Source organism: Taudactylus pleione, unplaced genomic scaffold, assembly GCF_031769625.1.
Source record: "Taudactylus pleione unplaced genomic scaffold, aTauple2 ptg000136l, whole genome shotgun sequence".
NCBI lineage: Eukaryota > Metazoa > Chordata > Amphibia > Anura > Myobatrachidae > Taudactylus > Taudactylus pleione.
The window spans coordinates 3,682,410-3,710,380 of NW_028284538.1; the positions used below are offsets into that span (position 1 = coordinate 3,682,410).

The 27,971-nt window shown below is 43.4% G+C and overlaps 1 protein-coding gene across 1 annotated transcript; it reads left to right on the forward strand.

Annotated features, from left to right (window-relative positions):
* The first annotated feature begins 466 nt into the window (after window positions 1-466).
* Window positions 467-27,791, forward strand: LOC148522921 (cobalamin binding intrinsic factor-like). The gene is made up of 9 exons (XM_088473562.1): window positions 467-646; window positions 749-937; window positions 4,428-4,577; window positions 6,690-6,839; window positions 8,573-8,745; window positions 12,449-12,635; window positions 16,734-16,878; window positions 22,744-22,862; window positions 25,544-27,791. The coding sequence occupies exons 1-9, from the start codon at window positions 565-567 to the stop codon at window positions 25,603-25,605; spliced, it is 1,257 nt and encodes a 418-aa protein (XP_088329688.1). The 5' UTR covers window positions 467-564; the 3' UTR covers window positions 25,606-27,791.
* The last annotated feature ends 180 nt before the right edge of the window (window positions 27,792-27,971 follow it).

Sequence of the window (27,971 nt, forward strand, 5' to 3'; positions counted from 1 at the left end):
TTCCATGACTTTTGGCACTTCAGTGTATAAGCACCATATTGTGATTTAACTGTACTTGTTATTTATGCATACTTGATGTGGCTTTATATTTCTTTGCATTGTTCCTAAATCAAGCATATGGAAACCCTGTTCCCACTGGCACCTCTGTATTCTCTATTCTGTCACCTTTTACTATGTCCTTCTGCTATTATATCCTGCACACCCTATACTGTTTTATCAAACCAATCTTTCACATTTCCTTGTTTAATGGGATTCATTTTAATGTTTGGAAACAAGTGTTTTTTTTCCAGTTTAGCACCAGCTTAATGTGTTTTCTTCATTTGCAGCTTTTCAAGCTGTCAAAATCTTCTCTCCTCCCCTTGGCAGCTAACAGAGCTTAGCCGTGCCTTGTACTGTGCAACCCTCTGATGTATAAATATATATTTATGCAGCATTGCAGCCAATTTTCACAATGCCAGGTTGAGAAAGAGCATGTAAACAGGGATGTGAGGCTCAACACATGGACATGTGCCAGATATAGTAAGGTATAAGTAGGAGGAAGAAGAAGGAGTGAGTTACTTGTACATGACTATCAGGATGAAGCTGCTCATCTTATGTGCTGGGCTCCTCAGCCTCACCTGTCCCTGCAAGGCTAATGCTGTCTGCTGTGAGTGACAATGTGATAGGACACCTGAGGATGAGTGGTGAGAGTGAGCCCTCCTTGGCCTTAGTACAAAGCTACATAATAGGTCTTCTCTTTCTTCTCCAGCTGTTCCAGACACACAGAAGTCTTCTGTCACAGCTCTGGCATTGAACATGGCAAGAAGTGTGGGGCCTTGCGTTATCCCAGACCCCAGTGTCCTATTGGCATTGAACATAGGAGATGTCCCAGACTCCTTTGCCCGAGAGACGCTAATAAAACTGCTGAGAGAAGACACAGTCCGTAAAGTCTCTGAAAGTGAGTCCATGTCTTGTGCTTTCTCCCCTGAATATAATATGCAATTTTCTTTGAACTCTCCGAATTGAACATGGTTCCATTAATATTTATTTAAACAATGCATTAAAGCAAATATTTAATTCTGTGTGTTATTTTAAAATTTAATATTTATTTGAGAACAAGACACCACCTTATTTTGTTTTATTTTATTTCTGTATCTTATTACTAGTGGGTTTTTTTTTTTGGTTTGCTTTTATAGGCACAAGACACAACAGGTTGCTAATTAATCTCCCTATACACAATAGTAGCATATGCAGTCGCAATGTATTATAGAGGATCATAGTACAAAACACTAAATATAAAAAGACTAGGGGGCCTATTCATTAAACGTAAAAATTCAATGGAGATAATTAGCTTTAGAACTCTCATGGAGTTCTAGCTAAGTATAGGTGGAATTCATCATTCCACCTCTCCATAAGTATCTATTCCGAAAAGCTGTCATTTTTGCGATGACAGCTTTTCGGGAAATAGATACTTTTCCCTGCCTACACTACCTTATCGCGTCTGGAAACAGTGCTGCGCATGCGCTGTTACATCTGTAAAACCAGCGCATGCGCAGCACTGCCAACAGATGCGGTAAGTTTCGTACCCCCCCCCCCCCGACTTACCTGTCCGCGCAGCAGCCTCCGGCTCCGTCCTGCTGGTCTGTCATGTGGTTTCCCTGCAGACCACATGACAGATTAGAAAAAAAAAAAATTGTTTTTTCTTTTTCTAAACTTTCTTGTGCTCTGCTGGGGAGCACACATGACAGACCAGCCTCCGGAGCCTGAGGCTGCTGCGCGGACAGGTAAGTCGGGGGGGGGGGGGTACGAAAGCAGAGCACCGGAGGGACTCGTCGGGGGACCTGCACACACGGATACAGGTTAGTGGATTCTGCTATTCGCCACCTCACAAAATTGATAATTTTCGGAATTTGATGAATACCATAATTTCCACATCCCCATACTAATGTACTAATGTATGGGGAGTGTGGAAATTAACGCAGGGGGACTTAGCAAGGAGATATCTGTGATATCTCCTGTGTTAAGTCTGTTCATGAATACCAAAATAACGTTATTTAAGGAAAATGTCCTTAAAAACGTTATTTTAGTGTTGATGAATAGGCCCCTAGATCTAGTGGAATACATTGTAATTTCCAATTGTACTGAATTGCTCCCACCATTAAACAAATATTTTGGAGTTTTCTTGTACCCTATTCCAAGATCCACCTTACTGTAATTTATACTGCATAGTTTTCTGACGTGATTAATCTGAGCAGATGTTTTGCAACATGTATGTTCCTTGTGACTCTCCACGGTTGTGCAAGAGATATGTTTGTGTGAGAGCATTGCACATATCCAGGTATTCGTCTTGAAATGCAGTCTGCAGTAACCATTTCAGTGCTGGTTTAAGTACTGCAGGTCATCATTGCAGATTTCCTGGAGCTCTTGCAGAAATACCATAAGTATGGTAAAAATAAAAACATAGACTGATTGTGGGCAATAGGAATGAGTCACACAACTTTACCATGTACACTTGTACAGCCCCCATGTAGTACATATTTATTTTTTGCTTTAGGCAGAGAACACCCTTAAAAGGCTTAAATGTGCACTATAATAAAAGTGCATCAATGTGTATGAAAGTAGTGGTGGAACCTGCATGGGAAATAGAAAAGCCTTAAAGGGATTTTACAGGCAAATTAAAACAATCTTTGACCATCCCTCCCCTTTGTCACTCTACAATTTCTGTACCAGAACAGCAGAAAGTCTGCATGGATACGTGGATCTGCATTAGTAACTAAGCTACTGTATGATGTATTATACAATTACTGTCTGGGTTTACATAAAAATGTGTAATATATCTATGTCAGTGTTGTCTGATTGACAGTCTGTGGCCATTTGAGGCGTTGCCAGCTTCCGTTCCGGAAAATGGGGGTGTGTCACAGTGGCGGAACTAGAGAGTGGTGGGCCCAGGTGCAAGAATATGCTTTGAGCCCCCCTATGCAGTGCCCCCAATAGTGGTCCCCCTATGCAGTGCCCCCAGTAGTGCCCCATATACCTTGCCCCCAGTAGTGATCCCCCTATGCAGTGCCGCCAGTAGTGCCCCTTATACAGTGCCCCCAGTAGTAGTCCCCCCTATGCAGTGCCCCCAGTAGTAGAGCAACCTATGCATTGCCTCCAGTAGTAATCCCCCCTATGCATTGCCCCCAGTAGTAGCCCCCCCTATACAGTGCCCCCAGTAACAGCCACACCCTCTATACAGTGCCCCCAGTAGCGCCCCCCCTATGCAGTGCCCCCAGTAGCGGGCCCCCCTTATACAGTGCCTATAGTAGCGGCCACCTCCCCTATACAGTGCCCTCAGTAGCACCCTCCCCTATACAGTGCCCCCAGTAGCGGCCCCCCCTATACAATGCCCATAGTAGCGGCCACCTCCCCTATACAGTAGCGCCCTCCCCTATACAGTGCCCCCAGTAGCGACCCCCCCTATACAGTGCCAGTGTCCATGCCCCATACACACACACAAAACAAAAAACCAAACAACTTACCTGAATCCCCGCTCCTGCCGCGACTGCTCCTCCCGGACCGCTTTTCTGCACTATGGGAGAGACGTCATGACGTCTCTCCCATCACCTGCTGCGGGGTGAGCCAGAAGGTGGAGCTCATGAGTGAGCTCCAGCCGGCTCCCTCAATGGATGCAGCAGCCAATGAGAGTCTGTCTGACTCTCATTGGCTGCTATAATAAACAGACAGCTGCCACTGCTCTCACTGCGGTCTGCACTACACTTAAATACTGTGGGGCCTGGGGGACACTGGCGGCGGGTGCAGCGGTGCTGTTGAATGCAAGCGGCCATGTGCCCCTGCACCACAGCGGGCCTCGGTACAAGCCACTGGCTGCACTGCCACTGGTGTGTTGTCCCCATTTTCTAGGAGTGCTGAAGCCAATGTCTGCATCTTCCAATGGCTTGGGCTACAGTGCTGTGAGGGCCAATCTGAGTAACCTCAAGGATACTCAGATGACCAATAGTCTCGCAGATGATCTGCAATGTTGTTAGGAGGCGTCTTTTCTCCTCAAGTGCCTCCTACGGCATTAGCATATTTGTACATCGCTGCTCTGTCCAAAGAAGCAGCAACAGTGTATGAGCTGTGTCCATCTCTGAATCCATCCATCCATCTCTGAATCAGACCCATAGTGTACAGGAGAAACAATTAATTGGATAAAATCCGATATATCGTGCTGATATCGTGTATTCTGGAATTAGTGACATTGGAACGACCATTGCATAGTTTGTTACATTGTTCAAGTGTCTACTTAGCTTTAGACTCCAGTACAGAAGGTCTTACTTCCAACTCAGTCAGGGGAATGTTGGTTTATATGATACCAGGAATGTATTAGCTGATACTATGGCTTCCTATAAAGAATAATATCTTCATGTATCATACTAATAGGTTTTATGTCTCTGCACTCCTTTTAGATCAACCTTTCACCTCAGGGAAAGTTGCACTTTATGTTCTTGCTCTTCGTTCTTCATGTTCTGACCCCACCAATATTTATGGTTCTGGAGAAAACATCGACCTTGTAGAACTCTTAGAGACCAAGACTCATGAAGAGTTGGACTGTATTGGTGAGTTTATAACAGTAATTTTTATTATACTCACAAATGTATTTTCTTGGTCCTTTTACATTTTCATTATTGCTCTGCTTTTGCAATTACAATCCCCCCTGCACGCACATAGCAACCCACCTAGCATACATTCCCCCAATTTCTGTAACTTTTTTGTGAAGAATTTTAAAATAGATGGGAGATGTTCCGTCACTTTCAGTTATTTAGAGGGTGTGGTATAATAGATTGACAGTGTCTAGATCGACAGCCAATAGGTTGACACTAGTTTGGCGACACACAATATGTGGACATTGGGGGTCATTCAGACCCGTTCGCAAGCAAAGGACGCTTGCAAACGGGTCGATGTTGCCCCACTGCGCATGCGCACGACGGAGGGAGCTCCGTCGTGCGCATGCGTGAGACCCGGACTGCGACAGCCAAGCTGTCGCTCCGGGTCTCGCACCAAAGGGGGCGTGCTGTCGATGTTGATTGACAGCACGCCCCCTTTGGTGGGCGTGCCAGGGGCGTGGCGGCCAGATGGAGGCGTTCCCATGGGAACGCCTACCGTCTGAAGCCGGCCCCACTGACATCACTAGTGATGTCAATGGGAGTGCTTTTGACTCTGATAGAGCCAAAATCACTCCAGGGCTTGCGGCAGTGAGCCCCTACCGCAGGGTCTCCGTCGCAAGCCCGATGGTCGCGATGGTCTTTGACCATCGCGACCATCATCATGGATGCTCGCTATAGCTGTGGGTGGTCACCCACAGCTATACGAGCGTCCAGGAGGACGCTCCATTTTCATGGAGGAGGGCCCTGATTCAGAGCGAGCGCTCTGGTCAGAGCATCCGGCTCTGAATCAGGCCCATTGTCAACAGGTACAAAAGGTTGACTAACAAATGGTCAACAGTGCAGAAGGTCGACAGGGTTAAAAAGTTGTCAGGTTCAAATGGTCGACTCAAAAATGGTTGATACATTTTTTGTAATTTAACCCTAATCCTAACCCTCCCCCCGGTGCCTAACCCCAGAGCCGTAACTAGGGTAGTGCGACCTGTGCCATGACACAGGGCACCGCAGGACAAGGGCGCTGTTTGAGCCTGTCAATTTTCTGCTTATAATCTTTCTCACTTGTAGCTTCCTCTTCTTTCATCCCCAGCATCTCCTGGCCTCCCCTATCTCTTCCCTGACCCTTCCCCATGAGGCCATTCCACTTTTTTGGGTGTGTTATGTCCCTGTTTGAAAAATGGTGGAGCACCAATGCTCTTTCTGGCACAGGGCACCAAAAAGTCTAGTTACGGCTCTGCCTAACCCTTCCCCTACCCCCTAGTGCCTAAACCTAACCCTAGCCTAACCATAACCCTCCCCCTAGTGCCTAAAACTAACCCTAAAAATAAAAAATAAAAAATCATTTTTGTGTCAACCATTTTGAACTGTCGACCATTTGTTTGTCAGTAGACCTTTTGCATGTCGACCATCTGGTGTGGACCTATTGACTGTTGATCCATTGACTGTTGATATTCCATTTAGATACCGTTGTTTGGGTTGGTGACATAGATTGCAACATCCCACATAAAAGAGAGAAATTACATCAATAGTTAGAGAGTTACAGATAAAGTTGGTATGTGCCACCATTGGAATGAGTGTAAATATCCTGTTTGGAACACTTATTTGGAGTGCCCGCCCCGTACACGTATACATTCAGGTTCCATTAAGATTATCCAAGGTGAATGTGACACTTACCACAGGTGAGTGCACTATACGCAATCTGCTATACCCACTTATCTCCCTGCAGTGTACACTTTTGTCTTTTTTTTTTTCCATTATACACGTGGAGTCAAATATTAAAGTGCTTATCTTAAGTCATTGATTAATTGTCATCAACTCCTCAATAAGGCCTGTATGTCCTTCCTATTCAATCTTTACCTGAACAAAGGTTTTAGGCTTCATTGTTCACTGCCACAAATAACATAGAAGCAAATAATGTGGTCTCTGGTGAAAGTCAGCTCCAGTTACCAATGTGCCAGATATTATAGAGTGCCTCCAGATTGTATGCGTTCCCACTGGTGTTCTTTCAATTTAAGTACAATGAAGGAATATGTGGGAATTCCACTAACTGAACATTTGAACTTATTACAGCAAATTCTCATTCTCCACTGACAACCTGGTACCAAGTCGCCCTTGATGTCCTAGCACTGTGTGTGATGTCCAATCCTGCAGCTATTACAGCTGGAGAGGCTTTGGCTGAAGCTACACCAGAACACCCATCTGGTTTCACGTCTTCTGTAGGTGAGTATATAAACGTAGCCTACAAGCTGAAACATCAATTTAATGGGGACCTTTCATCAATGTTTAGTTATGTGTTGTGAGTAATGTGAAATACATTGGACCAAGATGATTCAGTATGGATCGCAGCTGTAAATCCGTGTAGTACGCAGCAGAACACACATGCTAATGCACGCGCAGTTGCGGCTTTTACACATGCGCGATGGCAAGCAATTGCTCGATGTGCGTTCAGTGTTGCATTTGTGATAAATACTGAATAGGCCCTAAGTTTGCTAAAATGTGGATTATTTAAAAAAAACAAAAAAAAAAACAACAAAAAATGCTAATAATGCAATTGCAGTTCTCATCATAACAACCCATATCATCAACATATCATCATCTACACCCAAAATTGTGGCTTTGGGTGTAGATGATGATAGATACATTTTCATTCTTCATATCTGTAAATCTTTGTGATGGAATAATGATATGTTGCTAGTAATCTGTTTTTGTGACTATGGGGTAGATGTACTAAGCCTTGGAGAGAGATAAAGTACCAACCAATCAGCTCCTTACTGTCATCTTACAGGCTGTGTTTGAAAAATGACAGGGTCTAAAATTATTGCATGCTGGGATATGTAGTTCCACAGCAGCTGGAGTGCTGGAGGTTGCCTATGCCTGTGATAGAGATTCCTTTTCTCTCTGCATCAAAAATTCAGTGTGTCATTGATCTTATTTCTTTTCCACATGGTGCGGGTGGAATTTAGGTTTCGTATTTGCATTTAAGGGAACTATTTATTAGAGGACTGTAGAAATGTATTTTATTTGATGAGGGTAGCATTGACCTTAGAGCACCTTTTAGAATCATTTTTTTTTAACCTGAAAACATAGTGACTGGTAGCGAGCCCTTGTGATGTGATTACTGGGGTTTTTGTAGTGGATAAATGGTCTAGTAAGACCCTCAGTGCCCCATATGAATAGGTGTCAAAGGCAGCTGAGACTTTAATACTGCAAGCATCTTAAAACATGCTAAACCATTAATAGTAAAAAAAAATTAAGAATAAATAAACAAAAACATTGAAGTTAGAAAGGCAAAAAAATAAACAAAATTAAATTAAAGACAAACGTTTACTGTTATTATGAACCACACACAGTATGTAATCAAAAGGATCCAATAAATGACGCGCACACAAATAGTGGTACATTTTGTGAATAATTTTGTGACCGCAAATAACAGTCATGATAAATTGGATTTTTTGCCGATCAAATATGGAATGGAAGAAATAGCTGTTTTTACAAAAATTAAAAAGCAAAAAATTTCTATAGGGTATAGTAAAGAAGGAAATGAAAACGTGCAAAAAAAAAAGCTGCAAAACAAATCTGGCATAGACTGGTTTCAGCAAAAGTATTTAAACCTCTATTAATGTACAGTATTCTTAAAGCCTAAATTCTCACATTAAAAATTAACTATTCGTTGTAATTATCCATAAAAAACAAAAACTAAAACATTTTTATTCTGACTAATGCTAAGCCACACCCACTTTTGATGATGTTTTAAAAAAGTTTTTTTTTTTTTAAATATCAGTAAAACAGGGGTGAATATGAAATTAAGGAATTTTATTTGTTTCCCTTTTTTTCTATGTATCCACAAGTTTGGGTGAATTTCTGAATCTTTTTTAGAACTGATCTTTATTATACATGCTTAAGAATTAATTTTTATTTTATTTTGCATTCTCCCCATAACCCTGTGCTTACAGACACTGTAGCTGTGGCAGCGATGGGACTGACGTGTTTGCTTCAGATGGAAAATGTGCCCACTCAGACAGTGACGTTAGTGAAGAGCTCTCTGTCTATACTGCTGGACCTGATCATAGCAGCACAGAACAATGGACTGATTGGGAACATCTACAGCACTGGGCTGGCTGGCCAGGTACAGAAACCCTCTTGCTCATTTATATGGTGTGATTGATTGGCAGAAGGTAACCCCAGTGGTCATCAGTCACGGGTGTTATCATACCTATGGAAGGAGAGATCCTCGTGGCACCACTTTCTGTAAAGAGAGAAAATCACTTGAGGTTTCATCATTCTTTACATTTAATTCTAATTTCATTATGTTAATGTAGTCATATTCTATTTCATGTATTCTAGTTTAATAGGCTGATGTTGTATGTAGACAGGTAGGTACTAATAGGTCCTCAGTGATATATTTTGAGTTGACATTAATCATTTGAGAAAGTGTTCACATTTCCTAGTCTAAGACACAACAGTTTCCTTTGATCTCAAATATCCCATCACTTTTATTACTATGATTACTATTAGTCATTCACTGCTTTTGCGACATTATTCCTAGAATATAACTGCACTTCCTTTACCCCTAAAACTTCTCGTCCACCCTAAGTGCTGCCATGAACATTGTTATTATCATAAGGGGTGATTCAGCAAAGATCGCAATTGCAAAGCTGCACGCAGGCTATAGATATATGATGTACTGTATGCACGCAGGCTATAGATATATGATGTACTGTATGCACGCAGGCTATAGATATATGATATATGCACGCAGGCAGCTTTGCAATTACGTCCTTGCTATTATGCAAATGCAGCTGGAGGTGTATGACAACTCCTGCTGCATTTGCGATCCCAGCATTACGACGGATGTCGTAGGCTGGGATCACCATCGCGACCATCGGTGGTCAATGGTTGAAGGCGCCGGGACGGCCAGCTTGCGAGCCCAGGACACTGCGTGCAGTCCCTGGGCTTGCCACTCCCGGACAACGGGGCGGACCCGCCCCCATTTCTGGGAACGCAGGCTCTCCCCGCCCCCGCACAGTACCGTGCCTCCTGCCAGCTGAGTAAGCCTCAGTTTACTCAAGCTGGCCGGCTTGCGAGCCTAGGACACTGCATTGAGCAACGCAGATCATAGGTGGACACTCCCGGAAAACGTGGCAAACAAGTCCCCGTTTCTGGGAACGCCGGCCGTCCCGCTTCTGCACATCCCCTTAAATGCATCTGCCTGTCAATCAGGCAGAGGCATAGAAGTGTCTGCGTGTGACTATGCAGGACTCATTCTGCACACTCGCAGAATGGGTCCTGCGCACACGTAGATTCCCAAAAAACTGCTGAATCAGGACCATATTTATTGTTCAGTTTAATACTAAGGTCACCACCAGCTAGAAAACAAATTGGATATATCGGTGTAATGGTTAGCGTTACTGCCTCACAGCACTGAGGTCATGGGTTTGATTCCCACTACGGCCCTAACTGTGGGGAGTTTGTATATTCTCCCTGTGCTTGCGTGGGTTTCCTCCGGGTACTCCGGTTTCCTCCCACACTCCAAAAATATACTGGTAGGTTAATTGGCTCCCCACAAAATTAACCATAGTGTGTAAGTATGCGAGCATGTGGTAGGGAATATAGATTGCAAGCTCCACTGGGGCAGGGACAGATGTGAATGGACAAATATTCTCTGTAAAGCGCTGCGGAATATGTGTGCAGTGCACTATATAAATAACTGGTAATAAATAAATGTATGAAGTTTGTTTTAAATAGAGGTGGATGTGACCACTTGCCCCCATCTCCAGCAATTGATATTACACTGTCACATGCATCCCTGTCCTCACAATTAAATAAGATACACCCCACAACTTGTTACATTTCAAGATTTTGGCAAAACCAAATATATATGTATTTTAAACTGCATTCAGAGGCCCTCATTCAGAGGCGGTCGCAAGAAGCGATCGCTCTTTCTGAATGAGGGCGGTCGCTTCCTTTTTTTTTAGCGCGGCCTACCTGGTCGCTAGCTAAGCTGTGGGTTACCACCCACAGCTTAGCAACCGACCAGGTTGATGGTCGCGATGGTGATCACCATCGCGACCATCGGGGCTTGCGACGAGACTCTAAGGTTGGGTCTCGGAAACCACAAGCCCCAGTGAGCTTCCTGCCCTGATAGAGCAGGAAACTCCACACTGACATCACTGCTGATTCCTTAAGGAACGCCTCCATTTTGGAAACCACCCCCCGGCCTGCCTACAAAACAGGGCGAGCTGTCGATCAACATCGACCGCCGCCCCTTTTGTAGCGAGCTCCGGAGCGAGAGAGTTTCTCTCTCGCTCCGGGGCTTGCGCAAGCGCAGTGCAGCCCCTGCGCGTGCACAGGGCACCCATCGACCCGGTTGCGAGCACATCGGGGCTTGCGACCGGGTCTGAATAAGACCCAGAATGTATAACATGTTTAGGGGATGTTTTTTATGCCAACAAAACCCCTGCACAATACTTCCCAAAACCACCTCCCCCTGCTATATAAAGTCAAGACGGATCTAACAGCTAGGAAGCTACAGCCTAAGTCCTGGCTTGGTTGGTTAAACATCCATAAAAAGAACGTTTTAACCAACCTGCTGTGTCCCTTCCAACATATTTCCATACAGGAACATGGATTTTCACTATTGGCACGGCAAATGACTATTAATGACTGTTCAGCTTCTTAAGAAATCCAAGTTAAATTACCGTAATTAGCATTATTCAAAGAGGTATTCTGCACTTCACATACTGTACCTCCAGGTCTGGGTAGGGGAAATTCCATAAGTGACAAAGGTACATTTGGAGAAACATAAGAACTAGAAGTGGGATGACCAGTTTCAAAATGTCCAGAAAGTCTCAGCACATTTCAGTCTATACACTTAGCAGACTCCCCACCATCACATATAGGTACTGTATGTGGATGGACGTTTAAAAGACACCTCTGGCCTTTTTGGCAGGTAGGAAGAAGACCTGTAACGGCCCATTACACAGAACAATAGAGGACTATGGGCCTGATTTATTACGTATCGCAACTGCAACAGCGTACGCAGATCAGTTGATGGTGCGTACTGAGCATGTGTATGCATCGCAGTGCACGTGTGTGAGTTTGCATTGCGATTGTTCTGCGATTACTCCATGCGGAAAGAAAGCCACTGCAGAGTGAGTGACGGGAGGTCAGCGTTTGGGGGGTGGTGATGGGGTAGCAATCGGAGAAACCCAGGCGTGCCTGTCCGTTTGAACGCTGTTGAATAGGCGTGCATAAATTAGCCACTGCGATGGTATACGCAGCTTGTGTACTCACTGCGTGCGACAAGGATAGCAATATCTGAGTAAGGTCAGACCTGCTGTAATTCTGCGTGAGGGGCCGATTTTACTTGATGTTCCTGATGTATAGACAGCACAGCAAGGTATTACGGATGTGAGATAGCGGTGGTGGGCATCTCTATGCTGGCTGTGCTACGGCTTTGCGATTGCATTCATTAGCATATTTCCGCAGACCTGTATGCGTAACCGCAGCTGCGATCGCCATAGTGATCCATGCTGAATCAGTCCCTGTGCTCTCCTCTGCCAACCTTGATGCCAGTTACAGACGATTAACCATATATTTTTTCTCTGTATATTATAAATAAATGCAATACTGCCCACAGACCACCTCCCTCTGCAACATGTTGTTTATATATTGTTCCATTGTAATATGTTCTCTCTAATGTCAACATATTATTTATAATACATACATAACATTTATATAGTGATCTCTGATGACATAGTAATGCATTATGAATATGATCATTATTATAATTATTACATATTAATATGATAAATAATAATGTTTTCTAGGCTCTGACAGCTGCCCAGGCTTACTATCCCGCAGCCTCCTGGGCTTGTCCCCAAACAATAAGTGCAGTCATAAATCTGATACCACAGGGGAAATTCTCCATTCCCATATCTGCTGCACAGGTCCTGCCGTTCCTCTGGGGTAAAAGTTATCTTTCTGTGAAAGGGATTTCGTGCCCAGGAGATAATGGTGAGAGCCTTTCTTACATATACACATGGTACCAGGGGCAGACTCCCCGAGCTGTTATAATGGCATCAGGCAATACAGGGAATCTGTTCTCAGGAGATATTGTACAGAGCACACAGGTGTTTCTTGGCTCTCTGTGTAACCTGTAATGCTATTTTACTTATATTTCCTTCTGGGAATTTTGCATTTGTTATCAATAATTTAGCGTTGTCTATTGTATGTTTAGTACATCTTGGCTGTGAGTCCCACATTACTGAATCAAAAGATACTGTATGAGCACTCTCTATTCACATTGTTAGGGGTCTATTTATTAATGTAGTTCTACGGTATGCTTACTTCAATTATTCCAACCCCCCCTTCCCCCTGAGAGAAGCCCAGAGAGGAGATGCAGGGGGCAGGGATAGACTATTTGTGCCATTAGGCCCCACCCCTCATGACATAATGACGCAAATCATGGTTCTATGAAGTGGGGTGGAGCCTAAATGATGCAATTATCATATTACCCTGCAAATTGGCCTCGCCTCCTCCCCACTGACCTGTAATATATGGTATTATTCTCCCCATCCCCACTTCACTTTTCTGGGAGCCCGGCGGACTCCAGAAAAACTCTGGTCCCTCCTCCTTGTAGCTCATTTTTCCGTAGCTCATTCTCATCACCAGATGTTATATAATCTCAACACACATATCTAACTCACATGCCATGTGTAGAACAGGGGTAGGCAATGTGTGGTAGGCCAAATGCTATTAAACTACACATCCCAAGCCACAGTTTTAGCATAATTAAACAGCAAAAATGTGGAAGGGCATGCTGAGATGTGTAGTTTTACAGCATCTGGAGTGCCACAGGTTGCCTACACCTGGTGTAAAATATGCACATATTTCATCTCCGTATCCAATTTCCAGCATTCATAGAGAAATATCCTCTGGATGGAAACATGGCACATACCCTGCTGATGCAGAGTTGTATATTTGAGACTAGAGATATCTGCAGCTGAGCATCTGCACATAAATATGCTATGTTTATGGGTGCTTTAAGCTTCTTACATGGGTGCATATGCACCCAATTCATTTAATTGCTTATCAATAAATGCTTTAAGCTACACATGCACTAATGTGCTTGGTTTCTTATTATGTCCTGGGCATAGCAAGAGCAGAGCATGTATAGCTGTACAATACACTTGCTGTGGCGGTTCCATGCTACAGCACTGATTATGTCTATGTGCTATAACATGGTCCTCAATCTACTAAACCAAAATTAAGTGATACTTAACCGCACATAGCCATGGAACTCTGCTTGCAACTATTGGCACTTGATGGTCAGGGTAGTGTTGTACAAGTAGTGAAGCCCACAGGTGAGGGAGCAGAATAGAGGTAGTATATGACATTCTACAAGCTGGCACTATGTGTTTGTATAATAACCTAAGTGGCCTGGAAGATCCTTTATAACATATTATAGGAAGAGAAGTATGATAGCAGTAAAATGGGTTAGCTCCACAAAGTGGTCTCAAGACCAACACTAGAGAAAGGCTTGTTAGACTTGGTCCAGGAAAAGCTGCCCCAAAAATACGTGGTGGTTTTTTTTATTGATGCCTGTAGGTTGTACAGGTTTGCTGGATGGCGGATCCAAGTTCACTTCCATCCTGTTGAACAGTGCCAAGGAAAAAACTAAAAAAACAAGATGGAGTATTCGCTTTCCACTCCAAAACTGATTAGCCAGGTTAGAGGTGAACCTGATTCCACTTAGTGTGCCCAAGTTCCAGCTCCTTGTGGCACATCTAACGCCTTATCAACATTGACCTATGAAATAGACTTGGTAGTAGGAAACTGAACTGTAAGAGAACAAGGTGGCAGTTGCCAACATTTTGAAGGTTATGTCAATGGTAAGTGTGGCGGACAGTATGAGCTGCTACAGTGAGGACTCTTGTCCTGTGCAGACTTTTAGTCCTCATTGATTTATTATTTATTCTCATCTGGTCACCATATACCATTGCACTTTACAATAAGGAACAAACACAGTCATAAAATAAGACTGTGTATCAATAGACAGACAATGAGGTAAGAGGGCTCTGCTTGCAAGCTTCCAATCTTTAGGTATAACAGTGGAGACTTCGGGCCTGATTCAGTAAGGATCGCTATTCTGTTTATACACACACAACGCAGTTACTAATACCAGCGGTGATATGTAACTGTGTGCATTCACATTGCGATCACAGCCTAATATAAGGACGCCCACTTCCCCTTACTCACATCCGTATACTTTAGCAATATAGCAAAACAATCGGTAACATCGAGTAACATCGGACCCATACGCACAGATAAGGCAGGTCAGACCTCACTCATGAATTGCTAACTTCTGTGTACACTATGAGGCCTCAGGCTGCATCTGGTATCGCAGTGACTAATTTATGCATGCCCCTGAAACGGAGTTGAGACACACTGGCACGCCTGCGTTCGTCTAGCCACCCCGCCGGCACCATCAGCGGTGGCTCCTGCCTTCTTCGATGAGGGGGGCTGCCGCTGCTGAAAACGAGAGGGAGCAGGGAGGGTGCAATCACCCTCCCGCCGCTGCTCTGAGTCCTCCTGGCCGGGTTCCGGCGCCTGCGCAATCTGTCAGGCGCCGGGACCGGTGCATGTGCACTGGCGGCAGGGAGCCGCGCATGCCACCGGCATCCAAAGGGCTGCATCGTCTGCGGCCCCTTGGAGCCGGTTAGGGCTGGAGTAAAGGCAAAGTAGCGGCTTTCTCCTGGAAGCCGCTTTCTGCTAATAGCAGCCCGGACTGGCAGCCCCAGGGGGAGGAGACACCTCCTCCTGGGGCTGCCTGTGGTGTATGTGACTGGCAGGTAGCGTTTCCAATAGGAAGCCACTGCCAGTCACACAGTGTAGCCAGTGCAGTCACAGACTGCACTGGCTAGACAGAGGTGGTGGATATTACTGGGGGGCTGCAGCCTCGCAGCCCCTAGGAAAAATCTGCCTCTGGTCACCAAACACAAACGGAACTTCCTGTCACTCACTCTGCCATGGGTCTGCGTATCCTCTGCAATCGCAGTCCCGATCGCAGCGTCAGGTTCGGGCAGGCGGCGCACTTTGATGCATACGCATGCGCAGTGCGAATTATTCTGCCGATTGCGTGCGTATAAGCAACTGTGATCCTTGCTGAATCAGGTCCTTCAATCGGACAACACAATATACACAGTGGGATCTATCCATCAGAACAGGTCCTCAAAGTGCCTGCTATTTGCACAGTAAACAGGTAAAGTGTAGATAGCGAGAGAGGTGTTGCTTTGGTGCATTACAGAGAAGCGGTTACTGATTGGGTGGCTTTGTGGTTATATATAGAAGAAGGCAACCCACATTCAGACCATTATGTGCAATCTGTCAGGAAGCATGTTAGTGTATCTGCTCTGCGTGGCCTGCCTGCTCTGTGTGCAAGATACAGCCGGACAGGGATCAGCAGGTGAGTGTGTCATGGATGGACATGTAACACAATTATAATCTGCTTGCTGTGCTAGGTCCTATGTATGGTCTGTCTATGGCATAGTTCAGGAGAATAAACCCCAGATTTATAGTTAACCAGCTGTATAACATTGAGACGATCTGACAAATATATCAGTACCTGCTGTGTCTGTTGTGCTAGAGAGTAATAGGGGCACAGATTGTATTAAAGTGTTAGGCGGATATTTACTAAAGTGCGGGTTTATAGAAGTGAAGATGCTGTCCATAGCAACCAATCAGATTGTAGCTATTATCTTCTAGAAGGTACTAGATAAATGATAAGTAGAATCTGATTGGTTGCTATGGGCAACACCTCCAATTTTAAAAACCCACACTTTAGTAAATATACCCCTTAGTAACCATCTATACAATGAGGAAGTGTGCACCTCTGGTGGGTTTGTATACTTACCCGACCCCTGTTGGGATTCCGAGCATCGGGATGCCACTGTCGGCATTTTGACAGCAGGTATCCCGGCTGCCGGTATTTCATACCCAACCCCTTCTATATATTCATCTACCAACTATGGTTATTTTATATGCTAATGTTTTTACAGCCAGCTGACACCAGAGTGCCTATAATACCTCTTGCTTTTGTCTCTTTCTGTGTAGCTCCTTTGATCTCTGTATATTACACCATCTATAATGACCTGATTGGGGATTATTTCAAATACTCTCTTTCTGTGCCTGTGAGTGAAGGATCCACTGTGCTGCAGGTTATGGAGAAGGCAGCTGAGCTGGACCCGAAGTATTTCAGGTAAGGGATCATGGCGCGGGTGCTGGATAATGTTGGCTTTGTGACTGGTGAGACAGGAACATATGTGAAGTTCTCAGCCTGCTTGTTCCTGCTGTAGAATATGTATCCTCTGCTTACATGTGATCAGTGGTGTTCTAGTGGCTGATTCACAAGGACACAGGGCCTGATTCAGACCCGGACGCTATTTGCGGACGGTCGTTCCAAAAAAGGGGCCGGCTATTTAAATTGAGTGCTCGCTCTTTGCTGTTTGTTGACGCCTCTATGTCTGAGCGAGTGAACGAAAAATGCGCTCGCTATTTTGTAAAGACGCCCCTTTGCCGTACGCATCACACGTCATCTCCGGTATTTATTAGATTAATCGGGTACATCGAAAGGCATCTGAACTGCTCGCAGTGCTTGTGGTAGGATTTTTTTCCCGCTATCACTGCGAGCAGTTCAGGCTAAAAGACAACCAAGTGACGTGGTCGATGACGCTCCTTTCCTAATTATGCACTCCCATTAAACGCCCTTTTGACCGTTAGGCACGCCTGCGTTCGGATCTCCACTTCCCCGTTTTCAAACACCTTCCCCTGTTACCACCCACAAACGGTACATTCTGTCACTCAAATTAGCAGCCCCTCGCTGTTTTGCGAGCGCACGATTCCCGACCGCAATGACTGGTTTGCGCATGCGCATTACGACCCATATGCATGCGCAGTTATGCGAACATCGCTCAGAGCGAACGAGCGGCCGCTTACGAGCGGCTCTGAATCAGGCCCACAGTGTAAAAGTGCTAAAGGAATTGCTGTAAATAGCAATGAGTATTAGGGCGTAAATATTTATAACAATGTGGCAGATTAATGGGCGAGGGAAACATGCCTGCACAAGCCACCTGAGCCTGCATTGCATTATTCTAACAATTGTGTGAACAGGGTGTTTAAAAGTATGTTGCTGTTTAGGATTGAACAAATGTTCCTGGGTTGCAATAACAGTATGTGTCATGTATATAGAGATTAGTGCCTGTTGGCCTCCATTAAGATCTCAAAGTGGTCTGTGCTGGGCTGTATAACAGCTAAGAACATAATAAATAGTTCTGGTGACATTTTCTATTTTGCTTTTAGTATGCTTGTCATGTAGACTGGTGAAATAAGCAAAAAAGGAAAAATCATCTGTACTACTGCATGCACTGTTGCTAATAAGTCACTTAATTTATTAAAGTCAGTGACTAGGGGGCTTATTCGTCATCAATTATGGGCCTGATACACAGGCAAAATTCTATTTTAAGCATGTTTTAAGTAGAGAAGTGCGGTTTTGGACTCCCTAAAAATTAATAAAAATCAATTAAAAAAATCCATAAAATCAGCTAAAATGATGTAACTTGGACCTGTTTACATGCAATCCAAAACCCAAGTTCGGAGTTTAAATCTGAGTTCCGAACTGACAGCAGACCTGAGCCGGAACTCTGTTCTACTCAGAACCCCAAAGTGATTCCGAACTGGAACTTGATTCGACCCAGAACCCCTAAGTTCGGGCGTGTTTGTATTTCAGTAAAACCGAACCGCACATCTCTAGTTTTAAGTTTTGGGCCCGTTCATTACCAGAATTACTAGGGGCCCGATGTGGTCTCACTGTATCCAGCTAACTCTGAAAACATAATAAAGTTTTTTGGAGTTGGACTGCTGGAACCCAGAGCCGTAACTAGATTTTTTGGTACCCTGTGCCAGAGAGAGCATTGGTGCCCCCCCCCATTTTTTTAAAATAGGGACATAAGATAGTGCACCTGACAAAGGGCCATGTCCTCATGGGGAAGGGCCAGGGAAGAGATAGGGGAGACCAGGAGATGCTGGGGATAAAAGAAGAGGAAGCTACAAGTGAGAATGATAATAAACAGGAAAATTCACCGGCTCAAACAGCGCCCCCTGCCCTGAGGTGCCCTGTGCCATGGCACTGGTCGCACCACCCTAGTTATGATGATGCTTCCTGGAGCCCTGCTCCTTCCTATGGGAAGGAGGTCCTGATTGCCCCTTCATGCATGCACACTAACATTGCTGGGTCAACTAGTGGTGGAATCAGCAATGGTAGGTGATGTAGGGACCAGGCCTGCTGAGAGCCGCGGTGGGCCTGGGTAATAGGGGGTGTGGCCTGATCGCGGGAAGCGTGGCCACGCCCCCTTCCCGAGAAAAAAAAATATTTGCTGCGCACTTGGGAGGGGGGCGCTCTGGGCCCCCTCAGCCCTGCTCAAAGCCAGGGGGGGCGCGATCAGTGTGATCCCTCCCCCCGCACAGGCATAGGAGACTGCTGTGGCTGCTGCTCAGCAGCCACAGCAGTCTCCACTGCAGCTCAGCACACGCTGTGTGCTGGGCTGCTGTGAGGGAGGGGGAGCGGCGCCGGGCCCCTCAGGAAGCCCGGGCCTTGGTAATCTGTACCCGCCCCCCCCCCCTCTCGGCGCCCCTGGTAGGGACGGCTGCTTTTAGGAGCAATATTGTATACCTCCAGTATTCTAGTATCCACAACTGCAACTTGCGGCGAGTTGTATACTTACTGTAATTATCAGGGTCTCTAGAGGTGTAGGATGGGCTGCACATGAATCTGCTAGTGTGCAATGCAAAATAGTGCAACCAAAACAATTCTTACCAATCAAGGCATGGGCGCCACAAGGCCTCTGAAGGTGTCCTGTGGTATCTGGCACCAAGACGTTAGCAGCAGATCCTTTAAGTACTGAAAGTTGCTATATGGCTCACACTACATCACACTAGTTCTGCCGGCTTGTCTTCTTCCCATAGCACAACCATGTTTATCTCTTCCCCAGGTAAATGACACACACGCAAATGATGTAAAAGAAAATGTGATTGATCAGACCAGGCCACCGTCTTCCATTGCTCCATGGTTCAGTTATAATGCTCATGTGCCCATTGTAGGCATTTTCGGCGATGTATAATATATCTCCCAATGGCAGGTGCCACTGTAATGAGATGATCAATGTTTTCACTACACATGTCAGTGGTTTTAATGTTATGGCTGATCAGTGTATATTTGTATGTATACAGTATCTGTGTGTCTATATATATATATATATATATATATATATATATGTATATATATATATATATATATATATATATATATATATACATATATACAATCAGGTGCATAAATATTGGGACATTGACAGAATTTTCATATTTTAGCCTCTATTCACCACCACAATGGCTTTGAAATGAAACAAACAAGATGTGCTTTAACTGCAGACTTTCAGATTTAATTTGAGAGTAATTACATCCAAATCAGGTGAACGGTGTAGGAATTACAATGGTTTCTATATGTGCCTCCCACTTTTTAAGGGACCAATGGGACAAACTAAACAATACTAAATCTAACTTTCACTTTTTAATACTTTGTTTCAATTTCTTTGCAGGCAATTACAGCCTGAAGTCTGGAACGCATAAACATCACCAGACGCTGTGTTTCATCCCTGGTGATGCTCTGCCAGGCCTCTACTGCAAATGTCTTCAGTTCCTGCTTGTTCTTGGGGCATTTTCCCTTCAGTTTTGTCTTCATCAAGTGGAATGCTTGTTCAATCGGATTCAGGTCAGGGGATTGACTTGGCCATTGCATAACATTCCACTTTTTAGCCTTAAAAAACTCTTTGGTTGCTTTTGCAGTATGCTTCGGGTCATTGTCCCTCTGCACTGTGAAGCGCCGTCCAATGAGTTCTGAAGCATTTGACTGAATATGAGCATATAATATTGCCCGAAACACTTCAGAATTCATTCTGCTGCTTTTATCAGCAGTCACATCATCAATAAATACAAGGGAACCAGTACCATTGGCAACCATACATGCCCACGCCATGACACTACCACCACCATGCTTCACTGATGAGGTGGTATGTTTTGGATCATGAGCAGTTTATTTCCTTCTCCATACTCTTCTCTTCCCATCACTTTGGTACAAGTTGATCTTTGTCTCATCTGTCCATAGGATGTTGTTCCAGAACTGTAATGGCTTTTTTTAGATGTTGTTTGGCAAACTCTAATCTGGTCTTCCTGTTTTTGTGGCTCACCAATGGTTTACATCTTGTGGTAAACCTTCTATATTCACTCTTGTGAAGTCTACTCTTGATTGTTGACTTTGACACATATACACCTACCTCCTGGAGAGTGTTCTTGATTTGGCCAACTGTTGTAAAGGGGTTTTCCTTTCTCCAGGGAAATAATTCTTTTGTCATCCACCACAGTTGTTTTCCATGGTCTTCCGCGCCTTTTGGTGTTGCTGAGCTCTCTGGTGCGTTCTTTCTTTTTAAGAATGTTCCAAACAGTTGATTTGGCCACACCTAATGTTTTTGCTATCTCTCTAATGGGTTTGTTTAGATTTTTCAGCCTAATGATGGCTTGCTTCACTGATAGTGACAGCTCTTTGGATCTCATATTGAGAGTCGACAGCAACTGATTCCAAATGCAAATGTCACACCTAGAATCAACTCCAGAGCTTTTACCTGCTTAATTGATAATGAAATAATGAGGGAATAGCCCACACCTGTCCATGAAATAGCTTTTGAGTTGATAGTCCCATTACTTTTGGCACCTTAAAAAGTGGGAGGCACATATAGAAACCGTTGTAATTCCTACACCGTTCACCTGATATGGATGTAATTACCCTAAAATTAAATCTGAAAGTCTGCAGTTAAAGCACATCTTGTTTGTTTCATTTCAAAGCCATTGTGGTGGTGAGTAGAGGTCAAAATATGAAAATTCTGTCAATGTCCCAATATTTATGCACCTGACTGTATATATATATATATATATATATATATATATATATATATATATATAACAATTAGCACTGAAAAAATGTATACAACAACAATACAGTGAATTAAAAAAAAGTACAAAATGTCCAAAACAGGTGATTTTTTTCAACAAAGTCTAAACAATGTATAAGTGCACAGGAAAATCCAAGTGTAGGACAGCCAAGCTCCTTGTCAGGATCCACACCACCTCCTCCAATATGAAATACAATAAATGACAAGGGCGCCTCCTAGTGCAAACAAGTGCAAATGCCACCAATGTGAATTGGATAATATAATTGGGCTTATCTCAAAGTTTTATATAGGTCCACACAAAGTCATCCACATTACGATTTTTTTCATGGATTTAATAGAGCTCCAAAGAATACAGGATAAACACAGTAAATTCCGGTCCAGGAAGAGAAAGCATAAATAGGAGCAGGCCACGGCCAGGCAATGGATCATACAGTGTCGCCTCAAACAAGTCAGGTACATGCATGTAAAGGCAGGATCCCAAATTATAGCTGCAGGATGAGTAATAGAAACCAGAACAGGAACAGCAGTAAGATTATGTAAAAATTATATTTGTATTAGTTTGCAACACTGGGGGTTTTGGTTCTTATGATTAATATTTTTGGGTGTAATTGTGATGTGTAGTCGCTATGACCATGGTACAGTATACACATTTTATGCATTACGACTGCCGGTAATGGCGGCTAATTGTGTAAGCTGTTACCATGTCAATCGGTCAAACACACTCTGTTGGCACTGAAAACAGGTCATACTTGCTGTTTCGGCTGCTGAATCGCCAGTATACAGTTTATATAAATTAGTTATTTATTCCTTTGGGAACTAATGAGGCATCAGACTACCTGGTTACCATTATTGGGTTTAATCCATCTCCCAAGACAGATTTTGCCAAGTGCCAAATGCAACCCAACTACAGAAATACTTTTCACCAAATGTAGGCTAAGTAGCTACAGGTCTATAATAGGCATCAGCGTATACTAATGCCACTGGTCCTTACTTACTGACGTTTATTTATATGATAATTGTGTTTCATCTCACTCAATGGTAATAGCTGTAATTCTTTTCTCTAGTTTTGCTACAGAAACCACAACTTGGGGCCAGTTTGTGACAACCATTAACCAGCTGGGAGGAAGCACCAATGACAAGACATATTGGCAGTTTTTCAGCGGTGATAAATCATTATCGGAAGGTCTGTAGTCTTAGTGGCCGGTTTGATTATTTTACATGTGTCTTCTGTCACATCAGCATTATTATTTATGGAAAAGTTGGAATTCCATTGGTGGGACCACTGGCTGACAGCTAAATGGGGAGCACTGGTTAGATTTAGGGATTATCCAAAAGTGGAGATCCCTATGCGATTTTGCATTATTTAGCCTTGTTATATTCTCCAGTGAGCTTTCTGGGCATATCTGTACAAAGTATAAAGCTGGCATGCACCCACAGATATGGTGGCTCCGTGAACAATGGTCAGATTTGGGCAGTATTAAGGTACAACTGAAAAGTATATTAATGCGGCTGTAGAAACGGAAAAGCTAAAGAAAAAAATGATAGATTAAGACATCTTGAATTGCTGCGATAAATGGCGATGCAGGATCTTTCTTAGCACTGAGAAAAGCGCAGTGTTAGTGCATTGACTGAAAAGAGTCTTAGGGGTAAATTTACCAAGATTCGTGTTATTCCCGATTTGTCCCGTTTTTCAACTCTGATAGGACTGATCACAAATGGCAGCTTTTTTTCACTTTAAAAATCGGGAATTTACCAAGATCCCGGTTTTGACAGGATTGAGTTATTTGATCGTGTATTTGATCGATCCTGTCCATGTTGAAGCCCCAAGGCATGCTGGCACCTGTAGTTCCACTGTACAATACAATAGTTTTTAACCATTTAACACATTATTACCCCCGTGCCCACAGCCTAGTGGTGCAGAGAAGAGCCCTGGGCTTCAGCCCAAGCCTGGGATTTCAGGAGAGGGGAGATCCCTTCTTGGGGGGGTCCCCAACTCCCCTGAGATCCCTGGCTTTGGGTGACCGGCTTGGGGTTCGAATGCACTGGCCACAGAGACCCGGTGATAGGGTCTCCTGGCTGTGGCATTACACCCCGGTCGGTTTGGGTCCGGTGCTGGTTTCATATATAAAAAATGAATCACCCTATATTTAAAACCAGGACTGGCCGGAGCCAGGTGCTGGTTTCTAAATTTACGGGGGGAACCCTACACGTTTTGTTCCCCGTAATCTTAGGAACCAGAACTAGCTGACCAGTCTGCGGCTGGTTATGTCTTTTGGGAGGGACCCATCGCCAATGCTTTTTAACTTTAACCCTTAAAAAACAAGTTCCTTTATTAAACATACACAAATCACACTGATTCGCGTATGTTTGATGGAAGCTTGCAGATCAGAAGGTGGTGCATTTGAAACTTCTATTTAGCCCCCGAATTGCCTGTAAAAATGGCCGGATATAGCAAAACGAATAATGGTAAATTCCTGATGTAAGCTGAAGTGAATGAAAGTTACTTCTAATTTGAGCCCATGGTGTATTCATTTCTAGTGATCAAAATGGCCGAATTTGAGGCACCCGATTTCAGCCCCAAAACTTGAAAAAAAAAAAATTACCCGAGTTTAATAATAGCAAATTCCCGATATGCAAAAAAGTTATATTTTCACCCGAGATAGCAATCTCGTACCAACACAAATCTTAGTAAATTTATCCCTTAGGCCAATCAGCACCTAACTATGTCATTTTTTTATACCTAGCCTATAAAATGGCAGTTAGGAGCTGATTGGTTGGTACTTTATATCTCTACACTTTATCTTTTTCCAAGGTTTGATACATCTCACCCTTAAAACTGTAAGCCAAAAATTCAGAAAGTTACAGGGAAATTTGACCAGCAGTGAACCAGCCTTTATTGTCCATTGCCAAGATGGCATAAAACTTTTTCCCATTGTTACACTCGAATGGCAACCACAGACTTATACCCGTCAGACACAGCCTTTCGACTCAAGATATTGACGGGGCTTGCTGCTCAGCCAAGGTCTCGGCTGTGTGTGAACAGACATGACCCAGGCCGGATGTCCCAGGTCCGGATCACCAGTAGTGTGAACGGTGTGACCTGCGCTTTTAGATCCGGGTTGGGCTGTAAATACTTGATTGGCTGTTTGGCGCCTACAGATGAGATCATCTGCAAGTAGTCCAGAGTACCTGACAGTGGAGCAGATGCTATTTCTGACACCATGGGTTCAAACGTTCGCAACAGCTCAGATGAAGTCTTCACCCATCACCCAGCAGCCAAGTCTCCACCCAGTTTTCATGAGCTTATTATTGTGAGCCAAAAAGAACATCCCCTTTCAATGACTCACACTGAATTCCTGGACAGACAAGGGCTCGGTGTGAACGGGGTTGACCCGGGAGTTTCCAGAGTCCAAGGTGTAGTGTGAAAGGGGGTCCCTAGCTGAGACATGTGTCAGAGCCCCGGCTTATGTCTAAAAGGGGTATAAGTGAGCATATGACATCAAGGAAACAACTTTACTGCAAGCTGTGATTCCCGGATGGCCTACTGCACTTGCCCAGTCATCAGGCCGTGCATGGGCAAGTGGCAATTATTGGGGGAGGGGGTATCGGTAAATCTGCAATTTGTAGCAACCCCCCCCCACCTCCAAAAGAAAACAAACAAACATGGTAGCCTCACAAAGGATTTGCAGACCAAGCTCTGTCCATTAGAATATATCTGTGTGTTGCAGGCTCGCACTTTAATACGTGTAGGTAGTAAAAGCAGAAATAAGATGTACATTTTAGTACTGCAGTTGCCTAGCATAAAATCCTTCCAATGCTTTTTTAATTGTATTTATTTGCTTTTCAAATTTGTCTGTCTTCTAGGTGTTGGATCCTACAAGGTACACAATGAAGAGCATATTTTGGCCATCTTCAGCAAATACTGATCATCATGTACAGTTCTCAGTTTTTCACAGTCTAAGAGGCATAGCTACTAATGTGTGGGTTTTTAGAAGTGGAGATGTTGCCCATAGCAACCAATCAGATTCTAGCTATTATCTTCTAGAAGGTGCTTGATAAATAAAGTAGAATTTAATTGGTTGCTATGGGCAACATCTCCACTTCTAAAAACCTGCACTTTAGTAAATATACACCTAAATGTATATTATATATTCATTTTGTTTTAGTCCAGGAATACCATAAGGAAGCCATGATTCTGGAGTCTATAGGACAATTACTAAATGTTACACTTCTGTTGCTTTAGGACAACCCAGGTCTAGATTTATAATAAGTAGCATAATGTAGATTTTGTCTATAGGTTCCTGAAGCCACAGTTCTTTTCAACTATGTGCAAACATCACATCATAATGTAACACTTATGTATCTCATATTCGTTACTAGACTTACTAACATTGAACAGAGACTAAGGGGGGTATTCAATATGGAGCGAAAAGTCCGTGTTGGACATTTTGCTCCATATCGCAGGTTTTTCGGGGATAAAGTATCGGGCGCGTGCCCGCTTTATCCCTGTATTCAATTAGGAATCAGCGAAAACGGGAGCCGGCGGAAAGGTAAATTTCGCAAAGAAACGGGAATTTTGGGGAATTGTTCCTGGGACCCCCCTAAAAATGTCTAGACATGGGGGATCACTATGGGCACCCCCATTTTTGCCTGCTGAAGTAAGTCGGGGTTTGTAATAGCCGCGGCAGGTGCATAATTGTGGCTATGAAAAATGGGTGAAGAATAGCACTTAGATTTTTTTTTTTTTGCAAAAAAAAACTATGCCCATCAAATTTGGGGTACATGAAAATGGGTGTAAGCATATTTTTAAGTCCCTAAAGTTATTTTTCAAATTTCTGCAAAAATGCACCTGCCGCTACTACCCGCATTCTGTAAAACACCTGCCGCATACTTGGGGACCCCTCAGAAATTAATTTCAGTACTTTAGAAGTTTGTCCCACATTTTTTTTTCACCCCAAAATGAAACATTATTTTTGGGGGTGTCCCGATTTTTTTTGTTACTTTTTTTGACACTTTTTTTTTAGGGAACATTCCCTGGGGTGCAGGCTATTTTTTTTAAGCCTGCACCCCTAAACCCCAATTCTGCACTTTTTATCTCCATGTAAACCATGGTGAAAACTTATCCATGTTTTTTTCAAAGACTTTTCGCACCGGCGAAAAGTCTTTGTAATTGAATACGGGGATAATTGAAACATGCGAAAATGACGTAGCTGATTCTGACTTTTCGCAGCCAAATTGAATACTGCCCTAAGGGGTAAATTTACTAAAGTGAGAATTTTTAGAAGTGGAGATGTTGCCCATAGCAACCAATAAGATTCTAGCTATTATCTTCTAGAAGGTGCTAGTTAAATGTTAAGTAGAATCTATTTGGTTGCTATGGGAAACATCTCCACTTCTAAAAACTCTCACCTTAGTAAATATACCCCTAGATCTATTTATATAATTTATATCCTGCAATTGATTTGGAAATCAGTTTGATTGTCATTGTTGTAACAGAAAAAAAGCTTATTGTTAATATCTGTCCCATTTGCTGGTCTCAGGAGGATGAAACTCATATTTATTAAGTAAAAAGTCTGTAGTTGTACTTGTATAACCCTTCTTCCCTTATCTCTGACTTTGGCTTGTAGTCAGCTCTTCAAAGGTGAATTGCTAAAGCTGTGAGTTTTCCACGAGCTAAGTGGATCTCTGCTCACATCCATCAGCCAATCAGATTAGGAGAAATATTTGTGATAATACGTGAATAAATATATGTGTTCACATGTTTGTCTTTTGCAGTTATGCAAATGCAGATCATAGCTTCGGGGTGGGGGGAATCTCAGCCCCTTATCTTAAAATTGTGAATGCACACTTTGAACTTGAGTTAACAGCAGTTCTAGAATACAGACCATGGTGGTGCCAGGTGGACCAGCAAATTCACTTGTCCTAATTCTGCAGAAAAGCCGTATAATAACTATTTCCATCCATTATTCAACCAGCGAATTCAAAATAGTCTCATTTACTATTGGTGCATATAAATGTTAATATACTGTAAGTAAAGTTGACATTGAGAAGTCATGTTTTTAGGTACAGCTAACAGCTGGCTTTCAAATAAATTTTGTAAAACAGAAAACAATGGTTGCTTGGTTTTATCCTTTTTTTAATTTACCTTTTGTTCTTTTTTATTATTTTGCTTCCTTAGTTTAACGTTTTTGTAAGGTTTTTATATCACTCGTAAAGCATTGTAGCAAAAATGTGCACGAAATTCCTACTACAAACCTTGCATAGGACATGTAGAGATTCTATACATTGTTTC